This window comes from Schistocerca americana, chromosome 3 (genome assembly GCF_021461395.2).
Source record: "Schistocerca americana isolate TAMUIC-IGC-003095 chromosome 3, iqSchAmer2.1, whole genome shotgun sequence".
Lineage (NCBI taxonomy): Eukaryota > Metazoa > Arthropoda > Insecta > Orthoptera > Acrididae > Schistocerca > Schistocerca americana.
In genome coordinates, this window is record NC_060121.1 from 688,437,222 (window position 1) to 688,453,997 (window position 16,776).

Here is a 16,776-nt window from a genome sequence, read left to right on the forward strand (position 1 = left end):
TTACCTTGTGGTGAAATGTTCAAAACATTCAGATGGCTAGTTAAATCTGCTAAGAATGCGAGATCACATTTCCATGAAGGCTCTTTCAATTCAGGAACACACATGTTATTTATTTCCATGAACGTTTTTATCTCATGTAGTAGGCAAAAAAATCGATTTAATAATTCGCCACGACTAAGCCAGCGGACATCGCTGTAATAAGGCAGGCTACCATACTGGCTTTCTACATACTGAAGAAAGCTTTTAAATTGCCTGTTGTAGCCCATGATTCTTTATATAATTGGTTGTACGAACAACAACACACATCACATTTTTTAGAGTGATACTCTTTGCACATAAGTTTTCCTGGTGGATCACACAGTGAACGCCCCTTATTTCATTCGGCACGGTCAGTTTTTGCATTTTCTCCTTCAACAGCGCAACGAAACCTGATTTTTTCCCTGTCATCGCTGGTGCACCGTCTGTAGACACTGAAACTAAAGAATTTCACGACAATCCTATATTTTCAACACTTTCTTCAACACTAATTAAAATATCACCTCCGGTTGTAGTGTTCTTCATGGCTACTACATCGAGGAGCTCCTCCCTCACCTGAAGATGTCTATTAACACCTCTAATAAATATGGCAAGCTGCACTGTTCCAGTGATATCAACACCTTCGTCCAGAGCTAGAGAATACGCCATAAAATCTTTACAGATATTTCCAAGTTGGCTCTGGACGTCATCTGCCATGTCCTGTATGCGACGCATAATGGTCATGTTAGATAATGTCACAATCTGAAACTGTTCAACTTGAAATGGACACAAATGTTCCGCTGCAACTACCAAACATTCTTTTATTAAATCGCCATCAGTGAAGGGGCGCAGGGATTTTGCTAAAAGCAAAGCAATTTTGTAACTGAGAGCTGCCTCAGTTGATTTTTCTTCGTCGTCCAGATCTTCTTCGGATAGCTTCCATTTAAGTTTAATAACTTCCTGTGCACGATCTGGTCCATCACATTTTCCACTTCCGTAGTCTTTCGCGTGGTACGACATATAATGTCGCTGCAAATTAAATTTCCTAAAAGAATTCAGCGGTTTGTGACACACTAAACATTTTGCAACACCATCTTTTTCTGTACACAGATACAGTTCCTCCCAATGGGGGTTGAGCTGCGAAAGCATGGTGGGGGTTACACAACGGCGACTTGACATGATTCTTAACCAGCGTAGTGACTGTTACAGCTGATCGTAGTACTTTAAACGTTACACAGTTGGCGCGAATTCAATAGGCACGCTGCGGCCCTATTCAAACGTGCGCGCGCATTTCCCCTCCCTCCCCTCCCTCCCTACTCCGCGACCTTGCACCTGCTCTCGAATCACGTGCCTGAGCAGATGCGAGTACTCGCGCTCGAAACCGGCCAGTTGTTAAGCCGTGATCTATAGCCTTGTAGATACGGTTGCACTTGAGTTATCGAGCGCCTTGCGAGGCTTTTAATCAGCGAAACAGCACAGCCGTAAAAGCAACTGCGCCGCTATCTACGGGCCACAACAGCCATGATTCGACTGCAGTCGCCATCGTCGGCTGCGGCTGTAGCCGCTGCGCTGCTGCTCCTGTTGGCGGCTGCGACCGGCGCCGACGCGGAAGCCGCCAAGCGAGTGGTGCGGACTCGCCACGGAGCCGTGCGTGGCACCGACAAGCAGTCCTACCACGGTCGCCACTTCCTGGCCTTCTACAACATACCCTTTGCCAAGCCGCCGGTTGGACCGCTTCGGTTCAGGGTAAGTGTACTGTATAATTAGTTGTTCCGTTCACATCCCGAACTACGTTCCATTATTAGGCACTGCATTCCACGTAACACCGTCTTCTAGGTGTAGGGATACTCAAAGGTTATTTGCTCTCTATTCTTGAGATTATATTTAAGGGTCTAAGGAAATAGAAACTTGTAGTTGTTATAGTTTGAGCTTAACTCCAACAACTGCTTTGATGCAACTGTCTGTGCTATGCTACCCTGAGCAAGAATGTTAATCTCTGAACAGCTACTCGACACTACATCACTTTAACCTTTCTACTGTATTCATGCGTAGGTCTCTCTCTAGAATTTTTCTCACCAAAACTTCTCTCTACTGCCAAATCGATAATTTGTCGACGCCTCAGGATGTGCCTGACTATACTACTCTTTCCTTTTGTTAAGATGTGCCACAAAAATTTCTCTTCTGTGTAACTCAGCACTTACACATTAATTATCATCGGAATTCTTCTGTAGCGTGACGTTTCAAAAGCCTCTGTTTCCTTTTGGTCTGAACTATTTAACATATGTTAATCTGTAAACAATTTGTTCTTGGGATGAAGTTCGTCTAATACAACTAAATGAAGGGTTTGTGCTTTTGTACCATACGCGTTTTGCTTACTTTTGTCTGTGGAGCATCTTCAGTTGCCTTGAAACATCCCCTTAGAAAAATTAAGAATGACAGTGCTCGTAAACCTATTACGTTATTTGATTTTCAAACAGCTGAGCAAAACTGAACGTACTCAGACATTTCTCTCTTTACTTATTCTGATCGACAGTAAACTGACACACAACAATTTTTTTAGCGCAACGCCATCTGAGTTTCAATAGTACCTACAAAAGAATGACCCTGACTAACTATAACCTATACCTTTCATGAATCACTTACCTCACAAAAATTTTCGTTACTCGAACTACTGCAATACAGCGTGTGCCAATACTGGCAGCTAAATAAAAGATTCTAACTACTGAAGGCACTAACTACTGATAGGCATAGTTAGCAAATGAAAGATTTTGATGGAGAACAAACAATGTATTTACCGTAATAGTGTGTTGTGGAAAATCTTATGGGACTTAACTGCTAAGGTCATCAGTCCCCAAGCTTATACACTACTTATCCTAAGTTATCCTAAGGACAAACACACACAACCATGCCTGAGGGAGGACTCGAACCTCCGCCGGGACCGGCCGCACAGTCCATGACTGCAGCGCCCTAAACCGCTCGGCTAATCCCACTCGGCCTTTTATAGTGTTCAAAAGTCATTATATATATATATATATATATATATATATATATATTGTTTTGAATAAATAGCCCCCCGAAAAGAATTCTCTGAATCTAAACTTTCTATTCAAAACAGCAGCGCGGGGTAGCCGCGCGGTCTCAGGCGCCTTGTCACGGTCCGTGTGGCTCTCCTTGTCGGAAGTTCGAGTCCACCCCATGGGTGTGTGTGTTGTCCATAGCGTAAGTTAGTTTAAGTTAGCTGAAATAGTGTGCAGGCTTAGAAACCGATGACCTCAGCAGTTTGGTCCCATAAGACCTTACCACAAATTTCCAAATATTCAAAACATCTCCGCACTCAATGAAATCGAAGCACAGATCACGACTATAGCATGTCATACATCGTATCGGGGAGGATGTTGAACACACGTGCACCCCCTCCTCTACTCACTACATGATGCAAGAGCCACGCCTGGCCCGCTCTAACCTACCCACCACGGAGTAATCTAACAGGGGCACCCAAGGCGCCTTTTACCGTGTGTCCTCAAACTGTACCGACACTACGCCACTGAGGACCAATCAATGATGAACATTGTAGCCCATTATAGGGACCTAATGTACAGGGTGTTTAAAAAATGACCGGTATATTTGAAACGGCAATAAAAACTAAACGAGCAGCGATAGAAATACACCGTTCGTTGCAATATGCTTGGGACAACAGTACATTTTCAGGCGGACAAACTTTCGAAATTACAGTAGTTACAGTTTTCAACAACAGATGGCGCTGCAAGTGATGTGAAAGATATAGAAGACAACGCAGTCTGTGGGTGCGCCATTCTGTACGTCGTCTTTCTGCTGTAAGCGTGTGCTGTTCACAACGTGCAAGTGTGCTGTAGACAACATGGTTTATTCCTTAGAACAGAGGATTTTTCTGGTGTTGGAATTCCACCGCCTAGAACACAGTGTTGTTGCAACAAGACGAAGTTTTCAACGGAGGTTTAATGTAACCAAAGGACCAAAAAGCGATACAATAAAGGATCTGTTTGAAAAATTTCAACGGACTGGGAACGTGACGGATGAACGTGCTGGAAAGGTAGGGCGACCGCGTACGGCAACCACAGAGGACAACGCGCAGCTAGTGCAGCAGGTGATACAACAGCGGCCTCGGGTTTCCGTTCGCCGTGTTGCAGCTGCGGTCCAAATGACGCCAACGTCCACGTATCGTCTCATGCGCCAGAGTTTACACCTTTATCCATACAAAATTCAAACGCGGCAACCCCTCAGCGCCGCTACCATTGCTGCACGAGAGACATTCGCTAACGATATAGTGCACAGGATTGATGACGGCGATATGCATGTGGGCAGCATTTGGTTTACTGACGAGGCTTATTTTTACCTGGACGGCTTCGTCAATAAACAGAACTGGCGCATATGGGGAACCGAAAAGCCCCATGTTGCACTCCCATCGTCCCTGCATCCTCAAAAAGTACTGGTCTGGGCCGCCATTTCTTCCAAAGGAATCATTGGCCCATTTTTCAGATCCGAAACGATTACTGCATCACGCTATCTGGACATTCTTCGTGAATTTGTGGCGGTACAAACTGCCTTAGACGACACTGCGAACACCTCGTGGTTTATGCAAGATGGTGCCCGGCCACATCGCACGGCCGACGTCTTTAATTTCCTGAATGAATATTTCGATGATCGTGTGTTGCTTTGGGCTATCCGAAACATACAGGAGGCGGCGTGGATTGGCCTCCCTATTCGCCGGACATGAACCCCTGTGACTTCTTTCTGTGGGGACACTTGAAAGACCAGGTGTACCGCCAGAATCCAGAAACAATTGAACAGCTGAAGCAGTACATCTCATCTGCATGTGAAGCCATTCCGCCAGACACGTTGTCAAAGGTTTCGGGTAATTTCATTCAGAGACTACGCCGTATTATTGCTACGCGTGGTGGATATGTGGAAAATATCGTACTATAGAGTTTCCCAGACCGCAGCGCCATCTGTTGTTGAAAATTGTAACTACTGTAATTTCGAAAGTTTGTCTGCCTGAAAATGTACTGTTGTCCCAAGCATATTGCAACAAACGGTGTATTTCTATCGCTGCTCGTTTAGTTTTTATTGCCGTTTCAAATATACCGGTCATTTTTGAAACACCCTGTATATGACCTGGCACACGTCAACCGCCATCGTAAGAGCCTCGACACAGGAATAGAGAGAGGCGTGCCGACAGTGATTCGGTCAACAGCAGCAGTGCACTCACGGGTGGCGCCTCCTCGTCTTCTCAGTGGATGTGCGTATCTGTGACTGGAGGCGCCAAGGAGAAGGGACTTTGCCTCTTATTGTGATGAGGTGCCGAGAGAATGCCACGTCCCACTCGCCTGCCATTAGGAATGTTAAACTCTGGCATAAATGTGAAGCAGCGTGGATACGGCCCACCCATTTCTGTTGCTGGAATTCTGTTTGAGTTGATGCCTAGTTTGGTTAGAGCTGTTGCTGCTGCGAGGGAGGTGGCAGCAGAATGTATAGCCACAAAACGCTCATAAATATAGCCTTATATCCCTCCTGCTATACTGTACACTAGCCGGCCGAAGTGGCCGTGCGGTTAAAGGCGCTGCAGTCTGCAACCGCAAGACCGCTACGGTCGCAGGTTCGAATCCTGCCTCGGGCATGGATGTTTGTGATGTCCTTAGGTTAGTTAGGTTTAACTAGTTCTAAGTTCTAGGGGACTAATGACCTCAGCAGTTGAGTCCCATAGTGCTCAGAGCCATTTGAACCATTTTACTGTACACTAGGGCTGTAGATATATTTAGCAGTATCGGGTGTCCGATTTGTCGACCGAGCGAGGTGGCGCAGTGGTTAGCACACTGGGCTCGCATTCGGGAGGACGACGGTTCAAACTAGCATCCAGTCATCCTGATTTAGGTTCCCCATGATTTCCCTCAAGCGCTTCAGAAAAATGTCGGTATGGTCCATTTGAAAGGGCATGGTCGATTATTGCCTTCCCCGTGCTTCCCTACTCCGAAGTTTTGCTCCGTCTCTGATGACCTCAATATCGACGGCTCATCCTCCTCCTCTTCCTGTATATCGATACTTCAAAAGTGTTATCAGTTCTCGGCATATCGAAAAAGTATCTCTGTTATATCGACCGAAAAATTTTCCACGTATCTGCCCACAAGAATATCGGCTGCACATTGTAAATATATTGCCGGTTTTAGAGCTGTATATTAAGTATTGATTTATTATTAGGCATTCTGCACATCAACAAGCCAGCAGCCTGTCTATCCCTCTTAGAGTAAGAATTGAAAGGAAAACGATTCATTCTCACGCTTGGCGATAACTACTTTGGTAACAATGTTATCTGTATGTAAGTGGTACAATAAAAGGTGTCCGATGGAACCGTCGTACAGTTTCGATACATTTAGGATTTGTTCGGATAGTGAATGTCGACTTTCCGATTTTTTCATTTCTGCCAATGCCAGCTGCAGTGTAAAATTGCGTGGTGGAGCTGTACATTGCAGTTTCTGTTGGTAGCGCCGATTCACCGATTACGTCAGCAATTCCCCTCACATGTCTCCACGCACCGCAAAGACCTGTATCGACATTTAAATTTTTATTCATCATTTTCAGGAACGGTATTTGAAGAATGCCAATGTGAAGAAATAGCCACACTAGTTGTGTTAAAAATTGTTTTTAAGATAAATGGTGTGCTATTTCTTCACACTGGCAAATGCCGCAGAAATTTTTTCGCTTATCGTGAGCACTCGCCTTAATCGCCTCGTCTATCTGCGCAAGCTTCCCGGCCAACTGATTCCCAACTTGTTGCACACTGCATAAACAGTATCCTCTCATAGTACGCAGCGTCATGCCGAATTGCGCGAGGTATTGGGCAAAGAGTGCATCTGCAATGAATGATCAGTAATTGCCCTCCAGGAGCGTACATTATATATGTGATGTCTGTTCTTTCGGACATGTCAGTCCAGATGCAATCTTCGTCCAACTTCTCGTGGGAACCAGTGTGTGCCTGGCTGTGAGCTGTGAGCTTAGTGGACAGGGAGAGCTAAGTACGCAATATGCGATGAGTCGGGAATTTGGTACCGACAGGAAACGAGCTCAGATAGGATAAGTTTTTAAGGCAATGCATGCATATAGCGAAAAATCCGGTTTCGAGTTCCAGACCGACAAATATTTTCCCTTGTCGTTAGTGAAATTACTTCAATGCCCATTTGTGGCTGTCGAAATTTCAATCTCGTCAGGTACAAGGCCTACAAGATCAAAAAGAAACGGTTCTTTTCGACGATAATTAATGATCATTCATTACAGATTCACAGAATTTCAATCTCGTCAGGTACAAGGCCTACAAGATCAAAAAGAAACGGTTCTTTTCGACGATAATTAATGATCATTCATTACAGATTCACTCACTATCCATCCTTTGTGGATTTCAGCGTGAGGCTTCGACCAATGAGGATAATGGACAGGGGGCGCTATGCATGTAATGTGCAACAAATTGGGAATTTCGGTTCGAGTAGAAGTGTGCTCGGACAGGTGAAGCAGTTAAGGGGACAGCTCGAGTAAAGCGGGACATTCGGATTCGAGTTCCAGTCCGGTACAAATTTTGACTTGTCGCTACTGAATTTATTCCCATGTCTGTACGTGGCTAATGTTGGAATTTAAATTTTGTCGTGTAAATCAGAACAGTTCACAGACACATGGTTCTGGCATGTTTGCGGTAGCGTTCTCGCTTCCCACGCCCGGGTTCCTGGGTTCGATTCCCGGCGGGGTCAGGGATTTTCTCTGCCTCGTGATGACTGGGTGTTGTGTGATGTCCTTAGGTTAGTTAGGTTTAATTAGTTCTAAGTTCTAGGGGACTGGTGACCATAGATGTTAAGTCCCATAGTGCTCAGAGCCATTTTTTTTCTGGCATGTTGATGTCACAATGGAGATTCACTGGTAGCTAACTGAAGCCTTGTAGATGAAGATGTACTTATAATATCGCTGACCAAGAAAATACACATTTGAATAGGCAGCAGACGAGCTCTATTAACAAGTTTTCATTTCAGTTCACTGTGTCAGGTTTGCCAAAATTTTCGACTGTCACCACCATGACCTTAGAAGTATTTTTCTGTCGTTTATAGATATTTCAAATTTCATGCTGATACCAAAGGTCTCACACGAAGAAGTATACTTAATGTTGCAGAGTCCTCAACCTCCAGTTCCATGGGAGCACGTCCGCGATGCTACGGTACCTGGACCAACTTGCACACAGAACTCTATCTTCGAGAAATCTCAGCCTCCGATTGGAACTGAGGACTGCCTGTACTTGAACGTATTTACACCAGAGGTAACTGGCACTTTGCACCTTACTCTTTGTAATGAACAGAGTTTGCGTTACGCTGGTATATGAAGGTTTGGGCTAGTGCAACGATTTAACACTAACTTTTTTAATAATGTCGTTAACATCTGAAATAATTAAACTGTTAATATTTTAAACATAGCTCCACAACAGCAACGGTTTCACGTAATAAAATTATAAACAGCCGACCAGTTGCAATGGATAAAGAAATTCTTTACCTAAGTTTCGACAAATATTTGTCGAAACCTAGGTAAAGAATTTCTTTATCCATTGCAACTGGTCGGCTGTTTATAATTTTATTAAGTGTTAATATCGACTACTAGTTTAGCTTCATGTTAAAAGCAGAAGTCAAAGTTAATCAAAACACGTATAATGGTCCGAATGTCTTGAAGATTGCTTGAAGTAGTTACGATATTCGTACACTGTAGGCTTTCACGGCCAATCTCTGCTTCAGTTAAAACTTCCGGCCTGAGAAACTGAGGCCAAAGTGTAAAACTACTGCCTGATGTTTCATCTTCGAGCGCGGGAGACATTTTCTGAGGTAAAACGGCAATTGCGACTTGAGAGGCCCCGAACTTATAGAACTGTATACAGGGCACCAGCGTCCACCACGTGATACCGATTGTATGATCATGTCTGCCTGGCGCCATCGTTCTCTGCTAAAAGTAACTGATCGTTCTGAAGCTAAATTTACGCCCATATTTTATCTAATTAAAAAGTTATTATTTTCTGTTAAAATTATTGTGGCATTTGTGAATATTCCTTGGCCTTTCATTATACGGGGTGGTCCACTGATCGTGACCGGGCCAAATATCTCACGAAATAAGCGTCAAACGAAAAAACTGCAAAGAACGAAACTTGTCTAGCTTGAAGGGGGAAACCAGAAGGCGCTATGGTTGGCCCGCTACATGGCGCTGCCATAGGTCAAACGGATATCAACTGCGTTTTTTAAATAGGAACCCCCATTTTTATTACATATTCATGTAGTACGTAAAGAAATATGAATGTTTTAGTTGGACCACTTTTTTCGGTTTGTGGTAGATGGCGCTGTAATAGTCACAAACATATGGCTCTCAATTTTAGACGAACAGTTCGTAACAGGTAGGTTTTTTAAATTAAAATACAGAACGTAGGTACGTTTGAACATTTTATTTCGGTTGTTCCAATGTGATACAAGTACCTTCGTGAACTTATCATTTCTGAGAACGCATGCTGTTACAGCGTGATTACCTGTAAATACCACGTGAATGCAATAAATGCTCAAAATGATGTCCGTCAACCTCAATGCATTTGGCAATACGTGTAACGACATTCCTCTCAACAGCGAGTAGTTCGCCTTCGGTAATGTTCGCACATGCATTGACAATGCGCTGTCTCGCTTCCCACGCCCGGGTTCCCGGGTTCGATTCCCGGCGGGGGATTTTCTCTGCCTCGTGATGGCTGGGTGTTGTGTGCTGTCCTTAGGTTAGTTAGGTTTAAGTAGTTCTAAGTTCTAGGGGACTTATGACCACAGCAGTTGAGTCCCATAGTGCTCAGAGCCATTTGAACCATTTTTGAACAATGCGCTGACGCATGTCGGTGGATCACGATAGTAAATATCCTTCAACTTTCCCCACAGAAAGAAATCCGGGGACGTCAGGGCCGGTGAACGTGCAATACATGGTATGGTGCTTCGATGACCAATCCACCTGTCATGAAATATGCTGTTCAATACCGCTTCAACCGCACGCGAGCTATGTGCCGGACATCCATCATGTTGGAAGTACATCGCCATTTTGTCATGCAGTGAAAAACATCTTGTAGTAACATCGGTTGAACATTTCGTAGGAAATCAGCATACATTGCACCATTTAGACTGCCGTCGATAAAATGGGGCCAATTATCCTTCCTCCCACAACGCCACATCATACATTAACCCGCCAAGGTCGCTGATGTTCAACTTGTCGCAGCCACCGTGGGTTTTCCGCTGCCCAATAGTGCATATTGTGCCGGTTTACGATACCGCTGTTGGTGAATGACGCTTCGTCGCTAAATAGAACGAGTGCAAAAAATCTGTCATCGTCCGGTAATTTCTCTTGTGCCCAGTGGCAGAACTGTACACGACGTTCAAAGTCGTCGCCATGCAATTCCTGGTGCATAGAAATATGGTACGGGTGTAATCGATGTGGATGTAGCATTCTCAACACGGACGTTTTTGAGATTCCCTATTCTCGCGCAATTTGTCTGCTACTGATGTGCGGATTAGCCGCGAAAGCAGCTAAAACACCTACTTGGGCATCATCATTTGTAGCAGGTCGTGGTTGGCGTTTCCCATGTGGCTGAACCCTTCCTGTTTCCTTAAATAACGTAACTATCCGGCGAACGGTCCGGACACTTTGATTATGTCGTCCAGGATACCGAGCAGCATACATAGCACACGCCCGTTGGGCATTTTGATCAAAATAGCCATACATCAACACGATATCGAACTTTTCCGCAATTGGTTCAAAAATGTTCCAATGTGTGTGAAATCTTACGGGACTTAAATGCTAAGGTCATCAGTCCCTAAGCTTACACACTACTTAACCTAAATTATCCTAAGGACAAACACCCACACCCATGCCCGAGGGAGGACTCGACCCCCCGCCGGGACCAGCCGCACCGTCCATGACTGCAGCGCCCAAGACCGTTCGGGTAATCCCGCGCGGACCGCAATCGGTAAACGGTCCATTTTATCACGGGAACGTACCCGTGGTCTAGGGGTAGCGTCTTTGATTCATAATCAAAACGTCTTCGGTCCCGGGTTCGATCCCCACCACTGCCTAAATTTTGATAAATAATCAGCATTGGCGACCGAAGACTTCAGGCATAAGAAGTCAGCCTCAATCTGCCAACGGCCTTGTCACCTAGGGGTGGGAAATTGCCCCTAAAGGCGGAAGAATCAGCAATGATCAACGACATGGGGATGCAGAAGGCAATGGAAACCACTGCATTAAAGACACGTAACGTGTATCCACAGGACATGTGGCCTGTAATTGAAGAAGTGTTATGATGATCTTTCCATTGGCAAAAGATTCCGGAACAGTCCCCCATTCGGATCTCCGGGAGGGGACTGCCAAGGGGGAAGTTACCATGAGAAAAAGATCGAATAATCAACGAAAGGATAACGTTCTACGAGTCGGGGCGTGGAATGTCAGAAGCTTGAACGTGGTAGGGAAACTAGAATATCTGAAAAGGGAAATGCAAAGGCTCAATCTAGATATGGTAGGGGTCAGTGAAGTGAAGTGGAAGGAACACAAGGATTTCTGACAGATGAGTATCGGGTAATATCAACAGCAGCAGAAAATGGTATAACAGGTGTAAGATTCGTTATGAATAGGAAGGTAGGGCAGAGGGTGTGTTACTGTGAGCAGTTCAGTGACCGAGTTGTTCTAATCAGAATCGACAGCAGACCAACTCCGACAACGATAGTTCAGGTATATATGCCGACGTCGCAAGCTGAAGATGAACAGATAGAGAAAGTGTATGAGGATATCGAAAGGGTAATGCAGTATGTAAAGGGGGACGAAAATCTAATAGTCGTGGGCGACTGGAATGCAGTTGTAGGGCAAGGAGTAGAAGAAAAGGTTACAGGAGAATATGGGCTTGGGACAAGGAATGAAAGAGGAGAAAGACTAATTGAGTTCTGTAACAAGTTTCAGCTAGTAATAGCGAATATCCTGTTCAAGAATCACAAGAGGAGGAGGTATACTTGGAAAAGGCCGGGAGACACGGGAAGATTTCAATTAGATTACATCATGGTCAGACAGAGATTCCGAAATCAGATACTGGATTGTAAGGCGTACCCAGGAGCAGATATAGACTCAGATCACAATATAGTAGTGATGAAGAGTAGGCTGAAGTTCAAGACATTAGTCAGGAAGAATCAATACGCAAAGAAGTGGGATAGGGAAGTACTAAGGAATGACGAGATAAGTTTGAAGTTCTCAAACGCTATAGATACAGCAATAAGGAATAGCGCAGTAGGCAGTACAGTTGAAGAGGAATGGACATCTCTAAAAAGGGCCATCACAGAAGTTGGGAAGGAAAACATAGGTACAAAGAAGGTAGCTGCGAAGAAACCATGGGTAACAGAAGAAATACTTAAGTTGATTGATGAAAGGAGGAAGTACAAACATGTTCCGGGAAAATCAGGAATACAGAAATTCAAGTCGCTGAAGAATGAAATAAATAGGAAGTGCAGGGAAGCTAAGACGAAATGGCTGCAGGAAAAATGTGAAGACATCGAAAAAGATATGATTGTCGGAAGGACAGACTCAACATACAGGATAGTCAAAACAACCTTTGGCTGACAATAAAAGCAACGGTGGTAACATTAAGAGTGCAGCGGGAATTCCACTGTTAAATGCAGAGGAGAGAGCAGATAGGTGGAAAGAATACATTGAAAGCCTCTATGAGGGTGAAGATTTGTCTGATGTGATAGAAGAAGAAACAGGAGTCGATTTAGAAGAGATAGGGGATCCAGTATTATAATCGGAATTTAAAAGAGCTTTGAAGGACTTACGGTCGAATAAGGCAGAAGGGATAGATAACATTCCATCAGAATTTCTACAATCATTGGGGGAAGTGACAACAAAACGACTATTCACGTTTTTGTGTAGAATATATGAGTCTGGCGATATACCATCTGACTTTCGGAAAAGCATCATCCACACAATTCCGAAGACGGCAAGAGCTGACAAGTGCGAGAATTATCGCACAATCAGCTTAACAGCTCATGCATCGAAGCTGCTTACAAGAATAATATACAGAAGAATGGAAAAGAAAATTGAGAATGCGCTAGGTGACGATCAGTTTGGCTTTAGGAAAAGTAAAGGGACGAGAGAGGCAATTCTGACGTTACGGCTAATAATGGAAGCAAGGCTAAAGAAAAATCAAGACACTTTCATAGGATTTGTCGACCTGGAAAAAGCGTTCGACAATAGAAAATGGTGCAAGCTGTTCGAGATTCTGAAAAAAGTAGGTGTAAGCTATAGGGAGAGACGGGTCATATACAATATGTACAACAACCAAGAGGGAATAATAAGAGTGGACGATCAAGAACGAAGTGCTCGTATTAAGAAGGGTGTAAGACAAGGCTGTATCCTTTCGCCCCTACTCTTCAATCTGTACATCGAGGAGGCAATGATGGAAATAAAAGAAAGGTTCAGGAGTGGAATTAAAATACAAGGTGAAAGGATATCAATGATACGATTCGCTGATGACATTGCTATCCTGAGTGAAAGTGAAGAAGAGTTAAATGATCTGCTGAACGGAATGAACAGTCTAATGAGTACACAGTATGGTTTGAGAGTAAATCGGAGAAAGACGAAGGTAATGAGAAGTAGTAGAAATGAGAACAGCGAGAAACTTAACATCAGGATTGATGGTCACGAAGTCAATGAAGTTAAGGAATTCTGCTACCTAGGCAGTAAAATAACCAATGACGGACGGAGCAAGGAGGACATCAAAAGCAGACTCGCTATGGCAAAAAAGGCATTTCTGGCCAAGAGAAGTCTACTAATATCAAATACCGGCCTTAATTTGAGGAAGAAATTTCTGAGGTGTACATCTGGAGTACAGCATTGTATGGTAGTGAAACATGGACTGTGGGAAAACCGGAACAGAAGAGAATCGAAGCATTTGAGGTGTGGTGCTATAGACGAATGTTGAAAATTAGGTGGACTGATAAGGTAAGGAATGAGGAGGTTCTACGCAGAATCTGAGAGGAAAGGAATATGTGGAAAACACTGATAAGGAGAAGGGACAGGATGATAGGACATCTGCTAAGACATGAGGGAATGACTTCCATGGTACTAGAGAGAGCTGTAGAGGGCAAAAACTGTAGAGGAAGACAGAGATTGTAATACGTCAAGCAAATAATTGAGGACGTAGGTTGCAAGTGCTACTCTGAGATGAAGAGGTTAGCACAGGAGAGGAATTAGTGGCGGGCCGCATCAAACCAGTCAGTAGACTGATGACAAAAAAAAAAAAAAAAAAAAAAAAAAAAATATCACGAAGGAAATACCTTCCGCACTGGCGGAATGTTACGTGATACCACGTACTTACGCGTTTGTGACTATTACAGCGCCATATATCACAAAGCGAAAAAAGTGGTCCAACTAAAACATTCATATTTCTTTACGTACAGCACGAGTATGTAATAAAAAAATGGGGGTTCCTACTTAAAAAAATGCAGTTAATATCCGTTTGACCTATGGCAGCGCCATTTAGCGGGCCAACCATAGCGCCATCTGGTTTCTCGATTCAAGCTAGACAAGTTTCGATCGTTGTAGTTTTTACGTTTGACGCTTATTTCGTGAGATATTTGACCCGGTCACTATCCATGGACCATGTATATGCGCATGGTAATGCGTGGTCTTCGCTAAAACGCTTGTCTCACTGAATTTTATTTCCACCTCAGAAGATGGGCATGTTAATAGGCTGTGTATACTTGCACACAGCACCATGGAATTTTGTTTACTCAATATAACGTTAGTGGACGCCATACATCTTTTGCCGTTCATATTCATCCTTTTATTATCTTGGTAGGCTTCAGCCACACACTTGAACAAGACTTTCCCGATACGGTCCGTAATCTTGTTGCCGGCCGTGGTGGCCGAGCGGTTCTAGGTCCTTCAGTCTGGAACCGCGCGACCGCTACGGTCGCAGGTTCGAATCCTGCCTTGGGCATGGATGTGTGTGACGATGTCCTTAGGTTAATTAGGCTTAAGTAGTTCTAAGTTCTAGGGGACTGATGACCTCAGATGTTAAGTCCCATAGTGCTCAGAGCCATTTGAGCCATCTGAACCGTAATCTTGTCAATAAACAGGAGGAAAACTTTCCCAGTTGGCGGCCTTTGTTCTTCATTGGTCCTTGCTTTCTCCTTTCTTGGACGGTGTACTCGATCCGCCCTCTTACCACAGTAATAAGTTTTCTTGAAAGCCGACCATAGGTGATTCGGTTCATTTTGTAACTAAACCAGTTCGGAAATTTTAAACACGCTGTCCACCAGTTTGTTTTACAGCACTGCATATGCCTGCGCCACATAACCACTGTTTCACGAGTCGTCGTTGCTGTAGAATTCTGCCAATTCATCATTAACTAGAATTTATTCCTGAAATTCAACTTCACTGTAATAGGTATAGATGTACTTCCTAAAACGCCATATGAAACTTGTGCCGCACCAGAACTCGAACTCTGATTTCCCGTCGAATTGTAAATTTTCACAATCAACATGTGTGGGCTGATGAGAATCCGCACGCAATTGTGCAATCACGTCATCAACACAGATTTTCTGTGAACGTTTGGGCAGGCATTGCTGGTGATGTCTTGATTGGGCCCCATGTTCTTCCACCTACTCTCAATGGAGCACGTTATCATGATTTCATACGGGATACTCTACGTGTGCTGCTAGAACATGTGCCTTTACAAGTACGACACAACATGTGGTTCATGCACGATGGAGCTCCTGCACATTTCAGTCGAAGTGTTCGTACGCTTCTCAACAACAGATTCGGTGACCAATTCCATGACCTCCACGCTCTCCTGACCTCAACACTCTTGACTTTCATTTATGGGGGCATTTGAAAGCTCTTGTCTACCCAACCCCGGTACCAAATGTAGAGACTACTCGTGCTCGTATTGTGGACGGCTGTGATACAATACGCCATTCTCCAGGGCTGCATCAGGGATTCCATGCGACGGAGGGTGGATGCATGTATCCTCGCTAACGGATGACATTTTGAACATTTCCTGTAACAAAGTGTTTGAAGTCACGCTGGTACGTTCTGTTGCTGTGTGTTTCCATTCCATGATTAATGTGATTTGAAGAGAAGTAATAAAATGAACTCTAGCATGGAAAGTAAGCATTTCTGGACACATGTCCACATAACATATTTTCTTTCTTTGTGTGTGAGGAATGTTTCCTGAAAGTTTGGCCATACCTTTTTGTAACACCCTGTATACACACACACACTCATATACACTCCTGGAAATTGAAATAAGAACACCGTGAATTCATTGTCCCAGGAAGGGGAAACTTTATTGACACATTCCTGGGGTCAGATACATCACATGATCACACTGACAGAACCACAGGCACATAGACACAGGCAACAGAGCATGCACAATGTCGGCACTAGTACAGTGTATATCCACCTTTCGCAGCAATGCAGGCTGCTATTCTCCCATGGAGACGATCGTAGAGATGCTGGATGTAGTCCTGTGGAACGGCTTGCCATGCCATTTCCACCTGGCGCCTCAGTTGGACCTGCGTTCGTGCTGGACGTGCAGACCGCGTGAGACGACGCTTCATCCAGTCCCAAACATGCTCAATGGGGGACAGATCCGAAGATCTTGCTGGCCAGGGTAGTTGACTTACACCTTCTAGAGCACGTTGGGTG

The 16,776-nt window shown here is 44.3% G+C and overlaps 1 protein-coding gene across 1 annotated transcript in view; it reads left to right on the forward strand.

Moving 5' to 3' along the window:
• The first annotated feature begins 1,376 nt into the window (after nucleotides 1-1,376).
• Nucleotides 1,377-16,776, forward strand: part of LOC124605566 (juvenile hormone esterase-like) — a 128,883-nt gene continuing 113,483 nt past the window's right edge. Inside the window, exons 1-2 of the mRNA XM_047137339.1 lie at nucleotides 1,377-1,761; nucleotides 8,198-8,341. Of these exons, the coding sequence (XP_046993295.1) occupies nucleotides 1,537-1,761; nucleotides 8,198-8,341 (369 nt within the window). The 5' untranslated portion in view covers nucleotides 1,377-1,536. The remainder of the gene's footprint in view (nucleotides 1,762-8,197; nucleotides 8,342-16,776) is intronic.